This window comes from Caretta caretta, chromosome 17, assembly GCF_965140235.1.
Source record: "Caretta caretta isolate rCarCar2 chromosome 17, rCarCar1.hap1, whole genome shotgun sequence".
In the NCBI taxonomy this organism is placed as follows: domain Eukaryota; kingdom Metazoa; phylum Chordata; order Testudines; family Cheloniidae; genus Caretta; species Caretta caretta.
Window position 1 is genome coordinate 22,019,597 of NC_134222.1, and position 17,556 is coordinate 22,037,152.

The 17,556-nt window shown below is 58.9% G+C and overlaps 1 protein-coding gene and 1 long non-coding RNA gene across 2 annotated transcripts; both read left to right on the plus strand.

Moving 5' to 3' along the window:
- Positions 1 to 234: 234 nt before the first annotated feature.
- On the plus strand, positions 235 to 4,193 carry LOC125623954 (uncharacterized). The gene is made up of 3 exons (XM_048824121.2): positions 235 to 463; positions 1,302 to 2,014; positions 2,788 to 4,193. Exons 2-3 carry the CDS (start codon positions 1,945 to 1,947, stop codon positions 3,666 to 3,668), a joined length of 951 nt encoding a protein of 316 aa, XP_048680078.1. The 5' UTR covers positions 235 to 463; positions 1,302 to 1,944; the 3' UTR covers positions 3,669 to 4,193.
- A 2,911-nt stretch (positions 4,194 to 7,104) lies between these two features.
- Positions 7,105 to 10,668, plus strand: LOC125623938 (uncharacterized). Its single transcript, XR_007353157.2, has 3 exons — positions 7,105 to 8,050; positions 8,423 to 8,533; positions 9,474 to 10,668. It is a non-coding gene; the product is annotated as an uncharacterized LOC125623938 (long non-coding RNA).
- The last annotated feature ends 6,888 nt before the right edge of the window (positions 10,669 to 17,556 follow it).

Consider the following 17,556-nt stretch of genomic DNA (forward strand, 5'->3'; position numbering starts at 1 on the left):
GTAGCCGGCTCTCCCACCCTGCCCCAGCTCAGGACTCCTGTCCTGCTGCTGCTTTGTTTTCTAGCCAAATTTCCCAGGCTGCCCCACACCATTCGTTCAACTCTCCCCCCAACACCCCCCCCCCCCAAGGGCCAGAGTTAATTCTGTGTGTTTGAGTAGCACTCCCCCCAGCCAATCGGAGTAGCCTGGTGGGAGGGAGCTGTCTCCCAGCTTCACACCGGAAAGTGACTACACACCAGAGCATTTCTAAAAGCCGCAGCTGGTGGCCCCCAAGGGCCTGCAGCACATCGGGCTGAGACTGTGATGCTACAGCACTTGGCCATAAGAAAAGGCCTGGGATGTGCATCACCAGCTTCTTACCCAGAGCATTTACCCCGGCACTTTCTGCTCAGAACCACGTCCATTCCCTGCAGCCTGGCTTGGGGGGAACAGCTGCACTGCACAGCTGGAATGGCGCCCCCTGGTGAGTGCCTGGGGCAAGGCCCCTCCAGGAAGAAGACCTGCCCTTCACCAGATGCAGCTGGGTTGGGATCCCCCCCACAGCTCTTCCCCACAGGAGTGTTAAGCAGGGGCCTTGGAGGGTCTCTGACTTACAACAGGGCTGGATGGGAACTGCAAGGAGAGAATCTCCCCAGAGGAAAAGATTCACTATTAACGTCTCAGAGACTGGGGAGAACTTGGTGCCTCTGTCAGTGATGGGGCTGTCCGTGGGCCAGAGTGCCCAGGGCTGAGGAGCTCAGGGGTGCAGGGGGGGAGGGGCAGGTGTATCGGGGTGTGAGGACCCACTGGTGGACATCACACTTCTGACCAGGGGTTCAGGTCCCCTGGGACCTGAATTGGAGGTGGGGTTGGGTGCAGTTGGCAGTTACACGGCATTGGCTGGGGTGTGTCCCTTTTACCAGACGGCACCGAGCTTTGGCATGAGTTAAGCCTTGAGAGGCCTTTGCTGATTTGGTGTCTCTTTGGGGGACAGCTAGATCCTGGTGGGGGTCTCAGAGGCCTCCAGGGGGAGGAAGAAAAGCAACCAGGAGCCACCATTAGACACTCCTGACCAGGTACACTTGCCCCATCTCTTCCTTCCCACGTGGAGCTTGCAGCTCTATTTGTGGGGTCGGGGTGGGGTGAATGGTGGCACAGCAAGGAGGCCTGCCTGGGGCACGTGGGCAGAGGGGCATGGTGGTTTGGGGAATTAAAACTGGGGCTTTGGGAGGCGTCTCAAAGGAGCTCTGTGCTAGGGCTGGGCTGCCTACAGTGTGCTGGGTTGGGACTCACTGTCTGTCTATTTCTGTTTGTCTGTTTAGACTGGCAGCTCATCGGGGCAGGGACCGTCTCTCACTGTGGTGTGGGCAGCGCCCAGCAATGGCCCTCGTCCTGACTGGGCCAAATCAACAGTAATATGAATGGGCCTGCTCTTCAGTCTGTGCCAGCACAAAGCCAGAGGCTAATATGGCTCCACCCTCCCTGATCGGACCCCGGATGGGCCCGCCCGGGGCTCGTGCAGCATAGACCCAGCTGAGTGGTTTGGCTGGGACGTCATTAACGCGGCCCTCCCTGGACGGGACTCGAGGAGGGTCGGCGGGACCCAAGAGCAGGTCGCACGGAACCAAGCGTTATCATCCCAGCTGGCAACGGCCTCACCCAGCTCAGAACTTCTGATCTATTTGGATCCAAACAGCGCTGTTTGGACCAGAACATTCCAGGACTATTTAGACCACAACAGTCTGGTGCCACTTGGATCAAACCCTTGGCTCAGGTCAATCGTGATCCTGTCTCTGCTGCCTGCATGGTGAGATTTGGAGATTTAGTTGGAGAATTGGACCAAAACCGCCATCCTTTCCCCAGCAGAGACCCGGACCTTCCAGCTGGTGCTGGGACAGAGAATCCAGGAGGTTTCGAGGACTGTGACAGGCACCAGGCTTGGCCCGAGTCCCCAGACCCAGGACCATGATGCGTAGCCAGGGGCTTCCTGCTGATGCCCCAGAGGTGAATCCTGGAGCTGCCCAGGAGGGGTCAGGTGAGCAGGACATTCCCTGGGCCCACAGGACACTCGAGGGAGAGGCTGGCAGGGCACATGGGGTCCTAGGTCAAGGATGAACTTGAATTCTCTCTTTGCCTGCCCCAGGGAGGTAAGGGTCTCAAAGGGGGAAGGGGAGAGAGACAGAGACCCCAGGGCACAGTGGAAGAAACAGATTCCCCAAGTGGGGAGAGAGAGAGGGCCTCTAAATGGTTAAATGGAAAAGAGGAAGGGGGAAACACAGAGCCCCCCAGGGGTGAAGGAGACACCAGGAAGAGGAGATTTAAGGAGTAGAGATCATATCTGGGGGCACAAAATGGCTCTTCCATGTAGAAACGCCAGTGCAGAGTCCTGGGCCCTTGAAGTATCAAGCCTACGCCAGGGGCCTTGGAGATGGGCACAGCCAGGTCTCAGGCTGCTCCTGGTAACCATGCCAGGGTCATAGATGTGAGGGCTGGGGCAGACCAATGGGCAGAGTGTCCATCCCCCGGGGCCAGGGCAGCATCTGCACTGACGGGACGTTGTCTAGGGCTCTGTCCAGCCTAGTTTCCAGTGTGCCAAGCGAGGGGGCTCTGGCCCTTCCCTGGGGGCAGCGTGTCAGATCCCTGACTGGGTGCTCCCCTGATATCCGTACTCAGTGCGTCCCCTTGCCCACCCCCTCCCACTGCCTGCGGGGTGCCCCTTTGGGCCTGGGACACAGGGCTGGGAGCCGGTGGGGGACTCACGGCAGGGGGGCGATGGCCGCCGGAGTTGGGCTGTCATTCTGCTTTCAGAGTCGCAGAGATCAGGGGAGTCGCCCCCTCGTCAGGGGGTCTCTGCTGGGAGCCCCGTTCCCGGGGAAACAGCGGAGGAGGGGGTCTCTGCCTCTGCCGGCCCCAGGAACCCAAGCGAGCAGACCTCCACGGCCACATCCGTCACCAGCCACTCATCCGCCCGCGGCGTGGCACCTGAGGCCTCCAACCGCCTGTGTGTGCAGCCCCCGCGTGAGCCACCCGGCGCAGGCGTGACGAAAAAGCGCGCGGCCCGTGCCAGGGAGGCCGAGGGGGAGGGAGAAGAACAGTCCCTTTTCTACATGAGGGTCAGGGCCGTGAACGGCGTCTCGGTGGCCTGGGAGACCGGGGCCGGCTTTGGGGCCATTAGGAAGCGCCCCCGCATCTTTAAGGCCAATTACACCGGAGGAGAAAGCTTTGCCGGGTCGGACCTGAGCAGCTCCCACACCAAGTCCGAGCTGGGGGACGTGGACCCAGAGCCAGAGGGCGGCGCTGGGGGGCCAGCAGAGGAGGCTCCGCAACCGCCGTGGGGCGCGACCCCGGAGTGGCTCCTCACCACCGAGCAGGGCCTGCGGTGCCTGGCCTGCTGCCGAGTGTTCCCCAGCCTGGAGGCCCTGACCCAGCACGTGAAGCAGGGTCTGCGGGAAGGCTTCAGCTGCCGCGTCTACTACCGGGTGCTGGGGCGGCTCCGGGCGGGAGGGACGCCCCGGAGGAGCCGGTGCCGCGGGGGCCGGGGACTCCAGCCACGCGGCCGCGAGTGCAGCGCGTGCGGGGGCGAGATACGGCGCCCACGCAAGGCTGCCAGACAGGCCTGGCCAGGACGCGCCGGGGAGGAGCCCAGCAGCCGCCTGAGACCAGCGACGACTCTGCCAGCACGGCCATGAATACACAGGCTGGGGACTGCAGCCAGGTCGGGGGGTGGGGGGGGCACGCCTGTCGCGGCCTCCGGCTTGCCAGGCAGGCCCGATCTGCACGTGAGGCTGCCAGCAGAGCCCCAAGACAGCAACGCCGAGCCCCACCCCTCCACGGGGCCGTGGCCGAACCGGACCCAGCCACCGGGGACAAGGAAAGAACTGACGGCGTCGGCCAGCCCTCTCCCTGCATGACCCAGCCGAAGGGCGCTTTGGGGGTGGAGGGTCGGTAGCAGAGCCGCATCTTTAGAGACGCACGCGGACGCCGGCCCATTGACGGGAGGAAGGTGATGAGAAGACGTCCAGAGACGGACCCACGGGGCGGCTGAGTGCACGGCTCCTGAAGGCTGAGCCGGGGCCTCTGCCGAGCTGGAGCAAGCCCCACTTGCACAGACATCGGCTAAGTGATTTACTTCGGGGGTTCTCGTCTGTGGGGGGGACGCCCTAGGTTCCCGGAGCATCTACGGGGCTTGTGAGCTGGGGCAAGCAGCTAAATGGTCTGGGCAGGGGGCTGGAGGGCAGGAAGGCGGATGTGGGCAAGTGGGGGTGGGGGTGCGGGGAAGGGGCTGGATAGGAGGAAGGGGGGTGGGAATGGGGGGCTGGATGGGAGGAAGGGGATGTGGGCGGGGGGCAAGGGCTGGATGGGAGGAAGCAGGTGTGGGCGGGGGGTAGAGGACTGGATGGGAAGAAGGGGGTGGTGATGGGGGGGCTGATGGGAGGAAGGGGGATGTGGGAAGGAGCCTGGATGGGAGGAAAGGGGGGGCAGGGGGCTGAATGGTAGGAAGGAGGTGTGGGAGAGTAAGGGCTGGATAGGAGGAAGGGGGCATCGGTGGGGGCAGGGTGCTGGACGGGAGGAAATGTGGGGGGGGCAGAGTGCTAGATGGGAGGAAGGGGGGTGTGGGCAGGGGAAGGGGGCTGGGGTGGGAGGAAGGGGGTGTGGGTGGGGACCAGGGGGCTGAATGGGAGGAAGCAGGTGTGGGTGGGGAGCAAGAATTGGATAGGAGGAAGAGGGTGTCGGGGAGCAGGGGGCTGGATGGGAGGAAGGGGGTGGCACCCAGGGGAAGAGGCTGGATGGGAGGAAGAGGGGTGTGCTAAGGGGCCTAGATGGGAGGAAAGGGGTGGGGGGGCAGGGGACAAGGTGGGAGGAAGGGGTGGGGGGGCAGGGGCAAGGGCAAGGGCTGGATGGGAGGAAGTAGGTGTGGGCAGGGGACTGGGTGGGAGGAACGGGGTGGGGGCAGGGGGCTGAATGGGAGAAAGGAGGTATGCGGGGGGCAAGGGCTGGATAGGAGGAAGGGGGCGTCGGTAGGGGCAGAGTGCTAGATGGGAGGAAGGGGGGTGTGGGCAGGGGCAGGGGGCTGGGTGGGAGGAAGGGCGTGTGGGCAGGGGCCAGGGGGATGAATGGGAGGAAGAGGGTGTGCCGGGGGCAGGAGGGTGGATGGGAGGAAGGGAGTGTGGGCGGGGGGCAGGGGCCTGGATGGGAGGAAGGGGTGGGAACTGAGGGGAGGAGGCTAGATAGGAGGAAGGAAGTGGGGATGGGGGGGCTAGATGGGAGGAAGGGGGTGGGAACTGAGGGGAGGAGGCTAGATAGGAGGAAGGAAGTGGGGATGGGGGGCTAGATGGGAGGAAGGGGGTGTGGTAAAGGGTGGATGGGAGGGAGGGGATGGAAGGAAGGTGAGATGGGAGGAAAAGGGTGGGGGGGCAGGGGACTGGGAAGGAGAAGGGGTGTGTGGGCAGGGGCCAGGGCTGGTTGGGAAGAAGAGGGTGTGGGAGGGGAGCAGGCGGATGGGACCTGGATGGGAGGGAGGAGGGTGTAGGTGGGGGAAGGGGGCTGAATGGAAGGAACGGGGTGGGGGGCAGGGGACTGGGTGGGAGGAAGGAGGGAGTGGGCGGTGGGCAGGAGCCTGGATGGGAGGAAGGAGAGTGTAGGTTAGGGCAGGGGACTGGGTGGGAGGAAGGGGGTGGGGACCGAGGGGAGGTGGCTAGATGGGAGGAAGGGGGTGTTGCTGGGGGCAGGGTGCTGGATAAGAGGAAGGGGGGTGTGGGCGGGGGCAGAGGCCTGGATGGAAGGAAGGAGTGTGTAGGTGGGGGTTGGGGCTGGATGGGAGGCAGCGGATGGGGATGGGGGCAGGGGGCTGGATAGGAGGAAGGAGGGTGTAGGTGGGGGCAGGGGGCTGGATGGGAGGAATGGGGGTGTGGGTGGGGGGCAAAGGCTGAATGGGAAGAAGGAGGGTGTGGGCGGGAGCAGGGGGCTGGATGGGAGGAAGGGGGTGTGGGCAGGGGCCTGCATAGGATGAAGGAGGGTGTGGGCAGGGGCAGGATGGGACGAAGGTGGTGTGGGTGTGGGGCAAAGGCTGGATGGGAGGAAGGGGGTGTGGGCGGGAGCAGGGGGCTGGATGGGAGGAAGGGGGTGTGGGCAGGGGCCTGGATAGGATGAAGGAGGGTGTGGGTGGGAGCAGGGGTCTGGATAGGAGGAAGGCAGTGTGGGTGTGGGGCAAAGGCTGGATGGGAGGAAGGGGAGCGTGGGCGGGAGCGGGGGGCTGGATGAGAGGAAGGGGGTGTGGGCGAGGGCAAGGGCTGGAAGGGAGGAAGGGGGTGTGGGCAGGGGCAGGGGGCTGGATGGGACGAAGGCGGTGTGGGGCAAAGGCTGGATAGGAGGCAGGGGAGCGTGGGCGGGAGCGGGGGGCTGGATGAGAGGAAGGGGGTGTGGGCGAGGGCAAGGGCTGGAAGGGAGGAAGGGGGTGTGGGCAGGGGCAGGGGGCTGGATGGGACGAAGGTGGTGTGGGGCAAAGGCTGGATGGTAGGAAGGGGGTGGGGACCGAGGGGAGGAGGCTAGATGGGAGGAAGACAGCGGGGATGGGGGGGCTGGATGGGAGGAATGGGTTTTTGGTAAGGGGCCTGGATGGGATGAAAGGGGTGGGAGGGCAGTGGTCTAGGTAGGAGGAAGGGGATGTGGGCGGTGAGTAGGGGCCTGGGTGGGTGGAAGGGGGTGTTGGCAGGGGGCTGGATGGGACGAAGGCGGTGTGGGTGTGGGGCCAGGGCTGGATAGGAGGAAGAGGGTGTGCGCGGGGGGCAAGGGCTGGATGGGAGGAAGGAGTGTGTAGGTGGGGGAAGGGGGCTGGATGGGAGAAAGGAGGGTGTGGGCGGGGGCAGGGGCCTGGATGGGAGGAAGGAAGGTGTAGGTGGCGGAAGGGGGTTGGATGGGAGGAAGGGGGGTGTGGGCAGGGGGAAGGGGACAGGGGCCTGGATGGGGGGAAAGGGGGTGCGGTTGGAGGGGAGGGGGATGGGAGAAAGGGGGTGTGAGCAGGGGCAGGGGCCTGGATGGGAGGAAGGGGGGTGTGGGCGTGCAGGGGGCTGGGGATGGAGGGGAGGGAGAGGGGAGGAAGGAGGTGTGGGTGGTGGGCAGGGGCATGGATGGGAAGAAATGGAGTGTGGGTGGGGACTGGATGCACCCAGCCTGTCCTCCCCCCACCCCACAAAATTCACCTCAGCCCATAACACTCCCTCCCTCCTCCTCCCCACCACAAAATCAAACTCCTCGGCCTCCCTCCATGGCCAAATCCCTCCCTCCTCTAGGACCCCATCCGGCCTCACTACCTCCCCCTCCCCCCAGCCCATCAAGCCTCCTCCCCAGTCCCCAAACCCACCTCTCCCACTTCACATTCCCACAGAGTCCAGCCCCCGTCCTGCTCTCACCCCAAAATGCTTCTGCCCTTCCCCCCCACCACAACGCCCCTCCCCAGCCCCAAACCCAGCTCCTCCCCCACATCCGTTCCCACCCCACCCCACCCCACAGGCTGGACTCAGCTGCCCCAGGTCCGGCCTTGGCTCCTGGCCACGCTACAACTGGACCAGCCACAATGGAGCTCAAGCTCTTACCTGCATCTTCCTTCGGAGCAGGTTCAGCTGACCCAGATGAGACCCACTGACCTAAACCCCAGCCCGTGTCTTAGTCCAGGCACGGGGCCGGTGTCCTCCTCAGCGCCAGGCCCAGCTCGCTCAGGGCTGTCTGGCCTCCGTGCTCCACTGAGCGAGAGGGACATAAAAATCTGGTAAGCAGCTTTGACACCCTTGTCTGGCACTCAGGTCCCAGCTGCGAACGCCGAAGTGCGCCAGACGCCACAGCCAAGACACCGCCCGCCCGTCAGCTGAGGGGGCAAAAGGCTTCCACCAACACTCATTAATGAAGCTTCACGCCCCTTGGCAGGAGTGGTAGCATCCAGACCGGGAAACTGAGGCACAAAGAGGCAAAATGACTCAACCGAGATCACACAGTCACTCTGGGAATTTTACAAGTGCCAGACAAAGGCAGAACCCCTTCCATGCCAAACAGCAACTAACCCGGGGAGGGAAGCGGCGTGAGTGACCATCAGAGCATCCCGTTTAGTTTCGCTACTAACGAACACAGAACCCAAGTCACCATATAACCCCCTTTTCATATGTTAAATTCCATGCAGCTAGCCACTGTTATCAAAGGCACTAAGCCCTGTCAGGGGCAGTGTGACCTAGTGGATAGGGCCCTGGACTAAGCTGCAGGACAGCTGGGTTCTAATCCCATAACTAGCCGGCAGCGTGACTTTGGACACGTCACTTCACTGCTGTGTGCCTTAGTTTCCCTGTTTGTAGAGAGGGGATACTGGCCTCCACCGTAAAGCACCTGGCGCACTATGGATGAAAAGCGCTATATCACAGCTAGGTATTCGTATTAATTCCCTTTCTCTTCCTCCCAGTTGTGAGCCCCAAGTACTGCCATAAAGACGACTGTGTTCCAGAAATAACTTCACCAAAATGCTTCTGAAGTGACAGACTCAGGGTCCCACTTGCCCCCATCCGGCCAGGAGGTAAGTATCAGAGCGTGGCAGACATACAGTGTTGACCAGAACAATCCCTTGCCCTTTATCCACAAACTGATGATTCTCAGACCCGGTTTTTGGTCTCCACTAACCCTCCCTCTTGGTAGCAGAGTTTTACCAGCAGAGGCTGGAGTGAGGACTGGCAGGGCTAAGCTCATGCTACAAACACTGTGGAACATCCATATATCAGCCTAGAGGAACAGAGTGCATGGCGGGATATGGTGCTCTCGCCTGTCTTTATCATGTGTGAAACTTGCTGGTGGGGGGGGGAGCGGGGGTTGTTTTCAAATTAGCAAGTAACCAAACAACAATAGTCACTGCCTCGAATTAACGAGGTTTGGCTAGACGGTTACTAAGGGGCAGCTGGCGCCAGGTGGCGCTGTTGGCGAATGGTGATATCTGGAGCGGTGGGACGTTACTGTACTTCCACAGCCTCGGGCTAGCAGGGTCTTGGCCCTGCAGGCAGCAGGCAGGTGCTTTGGCGGGAGCAGAATTGGTCTGGCAGGGGATACTCCAGCCTAGGACAGCAGTGCATTGGCAGAGCAGGTGGGGACTGTGCTGGAGTAGCTGGGAGCGCAGCTGGCCACCGTCATGGTGTATTGACCGGTCTGCATGGGGGGGCTCAGATTGCAATAGCACAAGATGTTGCAGGTCCGATTGAGGTGTGTTGTCAAAGGTAGGGGAGGCAAGTGCTCACAGCAGCAGCCTCACAGCACCGTGCCTGGGCCCAGGCTGCTCTGTCAGCCTCCTGCGTCCAAGAGAACCGATTTCACGCCAAAGAGGAGGGCGTTTCCAGGACAAGTGCTTTCTTTCCCAGCACGCTCACAGTAACTGCCCTGGCTGCATGGCTGCCTGCCTTGACCAGAGTCTGTGTGTGACTTTGCATTTCTTCAGGGAACCTGGCTCACCGCTCTCTCTCTGTTCACAGTGTGACACTCGCACAGGGGAAGGAAGTCTGCCTCGATACAGTTTGCAATGTGCAGATGGAGGCAGGTGGCGTCCAGATTGCGGGGCAGACACTGGCCTAGCTGACCACATCCCCAGCTTAACACTGCCCGTTCTTGTAGCATCGCTGGGTCCTTCGTTCAGGTCAGACCTCAGCAGCTGAAAAGGAGCTTTACATCTTTTACCACAAGCATCTCATTCAAACAGGAAAACAGTAAAAGGCAAACTTTGAGCTCTCTTTGAATTCTTCCTGGTGGTCTGTAGCAAAGCAGTCACACTGAAGGCAACTATTCTCCATTCTTCACTAGGGACCCAATCCTGGGAAGTGCTGAGGGCCCTTAATGGCACTCAGGAACCTTGCAGGAACAAGCCCTATAATTCCATAAGCCAGGCTATTATTATCATGTAACATTTACACTGCATTGGTGCCTAGAGGCCAGCCAGGCCTGGGGCCAGTTGTGCTGGGGCCTCCAACAGACAGAGCTAGAGTCTGCCTATGTGCAAACCACACCTGCCCATGTGCTGAAATCAGAGCACCTGGAAGAAGCTAACGTTAGCATGGTATCAAAGCATCACGCCAACTATTAGAGACATTGTCTACACCCAGTGGTCTCCGGTGCACATTTGTGTATGCTACATGCACAGAAGGGAAGAAGGGAGGTTGGGTCTAAGGGACTATGAAGAACAGAGGAGATATGTGGATTTTTTTCATGAATTGGCTATCTGATTACAATCATGCCATCTGCCACATGGATGCAAATTGTTAACTCAGTCCTAGGTGGCTCTGTTCTGCAGGAACTGAAGTCAGCGGCTATAGACAGCCCCAAACCCCAATGCATAACAAACAGTACAGGGGTCAAGACCTGTGAAGTTTGGTCTCTGTCCAAATTGGACACAACACACTGTTGGCTTGTGGCAAGAAGAAGTCGGGCAGTAGGTGGATGCAGAACAAAGGGCCTGGCTGGTTTTAAAGAGACACTCCCTGAAGTTCACAGAGAAGCAGGGTCTGCAGAGAAAGAGACTGTTAGAGGGTCCCCAGAAGAGCACGTCCCAGGTCTAAGTCGGGCCAACCTAATTCTGGAGGGAAATTCTAAACTTCGATAAGACAGTGTGTGTGTTGGGAGGGGGAGGGTAAGACCTTTTGTTATTTGAGCCCCTTTGCTTTCTGTTTGCTATGTTCCTAGGGATAAATAAATAATACTTTGCTGTGAAGCAGCTGTTGGGTGTCACTGTGTTTATCAACTGCTTGCAGCTTCCCAAGGGGAATCTACAGTAGGGGCCAAACCCTGCTGGACCTGCTGAGGGAAACAGCGGCGCTGTGGCCAGGAGACCCAGTGTAAAAGTGGGGTGAAAGGCGAGATTCCACTTCGACAGAAGTGCATGCGGCAGCTTATCGCTGGAAAGGGAGCCCCCGGAGAGACTGAAGTTTTGTCTACATGGTAAGTTAATGTGCAGCAAGTTAGCGTAATAAAGCTTCACACCCTGGCTTGCTGTACACTAACGCGCCCTGTGGACAAGCCCTGAGAGAGATGCAGCTCATCCCTGAACCATGACAGGAACATAGTTTGGCTACCCAAACTATCAACTTCCACCCTTTCAGTTTACGAACAGCTGGTCCAAAATTTTCCATTGCAAGATTTTTCTGTTGAGAGAAAATGGCCTTTTTGTACAAAAAAATCCATTTGCACCTAAACTTTTTTGGGGGGGGTTGCCAAAAACCAAATTTTGGGGTTTTCAGCAACTGATAACATTTTGGGGGTTACAGTTTTTCAACAAAAGCCCCTGAAAACTTCAAAGAAAACAAACAAAAAGTTTGTCTACGTTGTTCCCATTTGCTGACCAGCTCTACAGATTAATCTTTGCTCTGAATGTCCTGGGCTTCTTAATGGGAGCTTTCCTGTTTAACTTTAACGTTCCTGAAGGTAACATACCCATTCCTGCGTGCCTGCAATCTAACACCACCTGTACGTACCCCATTGTCATTGGGTAATGGCCTAGTAACCCCCATTGGACACCCCACTGTCACCAGTGGGTTCTCTCAAGTGCGAATTTGGTGAATGATACACAAGACCCCAGCTCCTCTCCTAAGGCACGTGGGCTCTGCAGAGCTAACCAGAGTAAAAAGCAGAACAACACTCTTTTAGACAACTCGGCAGCTGTGGTGCGGATCCACACAGGACACTGAGCTGTGCAGCATTGACAGACACATCTCAGAGCAAAACTATACTCGGATCTAATTTTCCATGGGGGTTTCTCTGCTGCTAGGGACCGCACAGACCTACAACACTCCACAGCCATGAAATCCCTGGGGAACTGGTCTTCCGGTCAAATAGCGATTTGTATCCACTCTCTGGGTTCTGGGGGACAGCACCTTGCTCCAACAGGGCTGGGATGTTATGGAGATGAGCAGCGGCAGGGAAACCCCGGGGGTCCACAGCTCTTCCCAGCACTGGTGCCCACTTGCTGTGAAAGAAAAAAGAGGGATTGCAGTGAATCCCACAGGGAGCATTCTCACCGAGCATTACTTCCTTTCACAGGGGATTCCATTTGCAGACAAAATTGGGCGGGTTGGGGGGAGAGTGAGAGCTAAAGGGTTGGAGAACAAAGGAATCAGGTGACCTCCTGGCCCAGGAAAGGGGAAAGCCTAGAGGAGGAGGGGCTGGAGGGAGTTTCAGTTTGGGGCTGGCTGGGACATGGAGTGAAGGGCAGACGTGGTTGTCTGGCTCACTGCCCCCCAAAATGGACCCAGCTGAGGGGTCCTGTTCTCTGCACCTGCAAACTGTTTTAGACCATGTTCCTATCGTCTAATAAACCTCTGTTTTACTGGCTGGCTGAGAGTCACGTCTGACTGCAAAGTTGGGGTGCAGGACCCTCTGGCTTCCCCAGGAGCCCGCCTGGGCGGACTCGCTGTGGGAAGAGCACGGAGGGGCAGAGGATGCTGAATGCTCTGAGGTCAGACCCAGGAAGGGGGAAGCTGTGTGAGCGGTGTGTTCTGAAGACAGGCTGCTCACAGAAAGGAGACTTCCCCAGAGTCCTGACTGGCTTCATGGGGAGCAGTTCCAGAGCATCGCCCAGGGACTCCGTGATAACTGGTGGCAGCCTGTCGTGGGATCTACTACACCCCGAGGACGGCGCTTCCTGCAGTAAGTGACTGGGGAGCAGTAAAACGAAGGGGGATTGATGGGGACCAGGCGTGCTGAAGATTCAGAGAGAGATGGTTTCAGGAGGCTGTTAACCCCTGGGAGTGTGTGACCCAGAGTGAAGGACTTTTGCAGTAACAGGGTCCCCCGGGGGATTGCAGCGAGTGGTCCCAGGGGTGGAGGAGTCTGCAGCTCGACCCTGGCAAAGAGGCGGTGACCTCGAGAAGGGCTGGCACACTAGGGGTTCTTCCTGGAAACCGTGGGGAGCTGAGAGCACACAGATCTGTGAGTCCACAACAACTTGGGAACAGCGGAGTGATGGCCTGTCACCGTCTCCTTAAGAAGGACATTGTAACCCTGTGCAAAAAGAGAGGGTTGAGCATTGGAAAGTTCACCAAGGCACAGTTAATCGTGCAGCTGGAGGAGGATGACCGCTCTAAGGAGCAGATTCCTGACCCCAAATGGGGCTATAGCAGGATCTGGGAGCAGCTGGAGTGGGAGCCAGGCATCGCCAAGACTCCTGTCCCCGACCAGATGGGGGTCTTCACGATCGGGTTCCCCATCGGGGGATCGGAGACGGATGGACGGGATTGGAGCTGAGTCCGAGAGAGCACGAGGACTGTGAGAGACAGCGAGAGCCCGAGAAAGAGCTGCAGAAGCAGCAGCAGCATGAACTGGCGGTGGGGGAGCGGAGAGGCCTAGGGGACCCCCCAGGGGTGAGTGGGGATAGACCCCGGGGGGCCAGTTCCGCAGGGAACCTCGAGACTAAATTGCTGCCCCTGGTTAAGGAGGGGGGGATGTGGACGCCACCTCACTGCCTTTGAGCAGGCTGGCGATTTGAACCAGGGGGACTCTGCGGAAAAGCCCCGGTGTCTAGCTTCCTTGCTGGGTCCCAAGGCCATAGACTCCGTCAGCCAGATGGGTGGGGAGGTGAACAGGCTCCCACTCCTGACCCCAACCTATATGTCTGTGTGGAGTTTCCTGGGGTTGGGCCCCTCGGCCCTCCAGTGGGAGCGGAAGGTGATGGTCAATGGGGAGACATTCCTGGGGTGGCGAGATCCTGGGACAGAGAGAACTGTTGTCAGGCCCTGGGTGGTGCAGCCTCAGATGCTGAGGGGCTGGGTGAGCTGGGTGAGGGTCCCAGGGACGAAGCCCCTCGCCCTGCCTATGGCCCAGATCCCTGTGCAGACCCACTAGGGGTCAGGCTGGCTGGTCGTTGGACTTCTCCAGGACACCAGCTGCGAGACCCTGTTATGGGGTCACTGTGTCTCTTTGGGACAGGATCCAGGCCATGCTCCTGTAACTGCCAAGGGTTTGAATTTGAATCCAGGGAACCACTCAGTGGAGAGGGAAATGGTCACTGAAAATGCAGATGACCTGGCTGGCAGCAGGGAGAAGCTGCGCCCCCTTGCACACCGGAGAGGGGGGCTCAGAGGGCTCACGCTGGCTCTGATGCACTGAGGAAAGAACCGAGTTCGCTGCCTGTCCCCACTGGGACAGCAAGGGCAGCGCTGAGCACAGTGGGAGCTGAGACCCCAGCTGAGTGGGGGAGACACAGGCAGGGCAGGGGATCTGTTGGGAGTGGCAAGGTGCTGGGTAAGGAAAGTTTGGATGAGCCTAGGCAGCCTTGTGAGCTGATGGCTGTGTCTAGTCAGCAGGGCGGGAAGGCGAGGAGAGTGGAAGATGAGAGTCCCTGGACCTTATCTGTTAGCTGGGTGGAGAAGTGTGACAGGGAAGGAAATGTGCCTCTGTCTGTCAGGGGTATTGACTTGCCTGTGGAGGGAGCTACCCTGATCTCCAAGCAGTTGTCTGTGACCAGCCCTGTGTGCTGGGACAAGGGGAGAGAGGTCCCAAGCTGTGTGTCTGGGAAAGGAGAAAGTGTGTCCGGCTCTTCTTTGTCTGTGGAGCAGACAGAAGGGAACTTTCAGCCTGTGATGGTTGAGGGTCGTGCAGTTGTCTCAGAGCTGGTTCTGGATTCAGCTAAAGCCCAGGAAGGGAAGGGTCCTAAGTTTGTGTCTGCTCGGGAGAATGGCCCTGTAACTAGGTCACATCCAGTTAGTGTCTATGTAAAATCCCAGAGACCAGACAATTCTGGTGCTTGTATTTTGCCTGTTGCTAGTGTGTGGCTGGGAAAGGGTGGAACAACTCTGTCTAATCAGGGTGAGATCCTAGCCAGGGCACAAGGAGAGCATGAAGGTGATGTGATTGTGTTACCTACTGAGGGTGTGGAAACCTGTAGCAAGAAGGAAAAGATTCCTGAACTTGTGTGTGGCAAAGGGAAGGAGAATGCTTCTGACCTTTTATCTAGGAAGTCTGTAAGTTTGCCTGAAAGGGGATTGTGTAGGAATCCGCCTGATGGGCCAGAGGTGATTCTGGATGTAAGGGAGACCCAGAAAGAGTCTGTTGTTGCTCAGGAAAGTGTTCCTCTAGAGCAAGCCCTAGGTGAAGAGGGTAAGAGCAGAATTTCTGTGAGGGGTGAATTGTTGCATAGAAAAGCCCTAGGGAAAGGAATCCTCATGGAGTCTTTGCAAGCAGTTTACTGCAACTGCAACGGGTGTGAAAGTGATTTAATCAAGAAAGTTTCAGGTCCTAACAGCCAGAATTTTCTCCTGTGAATGGATCCACTGACTGTCCTGTTGAAAGACCCAGTGTGGAGAGCTTTGAGAAGGTCTCAGATGAAGTGAAAGCTGTTAAGAAACTTAAACAGTCCTATAACCAAGTGTCTGTGTTTGGCCAGCTCGTTGGGGAGAAGACCCAATCCCAGTTTGAACACCTGGGGTTTTGGGGTGGCCAAAGGGCACGGGCCGCATAAACCTTCCCACATGCGGCCTGCGAGTGCTATCGACCATCCCCGACCTAAGGGAGGGCGTGAAACTGGAATGGCCTGGTGTAACTCCCACCAAGGAACGGGAGAGATGCTGGGGCATCCATGGGAACGTTGGTGGCTTCTAACTTCCCCAGGTCACTGGCTAAAGTGACCCTGCTCAGTTCGATCTCGAAGGGGGGAGAGATGTGACGAAGTGGGACTGTTCTTAATGTTTCCTCTGAATAGTGTGGGGGTGCCTCAGTTTCCCCTAGGCAGTTCTTAAGTATCTAGGGGGTGGAGTAAGGGTGTATGATCATTGCAGAGCCCTAGAGGGCAGGTGTGTGCAGGGGTCTAGACACAGAGAATGGCCGACACCCTGTTTCCTGGCAACTGATGGCCTGGGCCCTTCTCCCCTGCAAGGTGAGAGCTAAAGGGTGGGAGAACAAAGGAATCAGATGACCTCCTGGCGGGGGGGGGGCAAAGCCCAGGGGAGGAGGGGCTGGAGGGAGTTTCAGTTTGGGGCTGGCTGGGACATGGAGTGAAGGGCAGATGTGGTTGTCTGGCTCACTGCCCCCCCAAAATGGACCCAGCTGAGGGGTCCTGTTCTCTGCACCTGCAAACTCTGTGTTAGACCATGTTCCTGTCATCTAATAAACCTTCTGTTTTACTGGCTGGCTGAGAGTCACGTCTGACTGCGGAGTTGGGGGGCAGGACCCTCTGGCTTCCCCAGGACCCCGCCTGGGTGGACTCGCTGTGGGAAGAGCACGGAGGGGCAGAGGAGGCTGAATGCTCCGAGGTCAGACCCAGGGAGGTGGAAGCCGGGGGAGCTGTGTGCCCTGGGGACAGGCTGCTCACGGAAAGGCGACTTCCCCAGAGTCCTGCCTGGCTTCATGGGGAGCAGTTCCCGAGCATCGCCCGGGGACTCCGTGACACAGCCCGTCTACACTCAAGCTCCCCAGGCCGCTGTGACCCATGGGGCTGGCCCAGTGCTGGTGCTAAGCCCCGGACAGCTCGGGCCCTCGCAGCTAACGGCGGCTGCGCGAGGACCACAAAGGCAGCCGGCCCGGAAAGAATTTGTTCCGCCAGCGTCAGAGCTCATTGCACCTGGAGGCAGCAGTGCCCGCGGACGCGCGGTATTGACCCAGGCAGTCACTAGAGGGCGCTGGCGCCATCGTGCCGTTGCCTTGAGCCTGTTGCCCAAAGCAAGTTGCACTTGGCCTGAGATTCATTTTTACCCGTTGCGACAGGCTGGGTCCTGCACCGGGGCCCTGCGCTGCCTTGGGGCTGTGCAGGGCTGGGGTGACGGTGACTCCGGAGCCAAAGCCCTCCCATACAGCCTGGCACGCAGCAGGCTCCCTGCACCAGGCAGCTGCCCACCCTGCCCCTCTGCAGAGCAGCGGGTACAGCCGGGAGCCTGTCCCTTCCCCACGCGAGCTGGGGGCTGGCCACTTCCGTCCGTGTGCTGCTAGGGGAACAATCTGCTGCCCTAAGCCATTGTTCCTGGCAGCCTCCTCCTCTCCCAACCCCCTGGGGGGCGGACCCCAATCCAGCCCCTGATTAGCAGCCATAAATCAGTCCCCTTTCTAGGAGACAATTCCATTGGTGCTCCCGGGGCGATCTGCGGCACGCTGAGGGGGATCACCTGAGCGGGTGACACTGTTCTCACTCCTGCTGGCGTCGCTCACGCTGTGAGAGCTCGCGGGGACATTTCTGTAACACACAACAGCGATCCAGGTGAGGCGAATGCGGCTAAGCCACTGGGCCACTCTTCCGCCTCAAAAGGGACGTCCCGAACCCTTGAAAACCGCCACTGGGACTGTGTCGCATCAACCAACGGCTGGCAAAAGGCCAAGGAGAGGAACCATGTGGAAGCTGAGATTACATATGAATCAGCATGTCTGGCCGGGGCATCCCGGCATGTTTCAAGATTAGCTAATGACTTTATGAACCCACTGGCATGTGGCTTTGAAAAGCCATAGGGGAACTAAAGTCCTGGAACTTGTCTGCGGGGTAGAGTTACCGGCATTCTCATACCAGTATACGTATTCTGGATCAGGGTGTGAATTGAACTAAACTGAATTAAAGCCAATTTTATTCCAAATTAGAGTGTGAACATACGG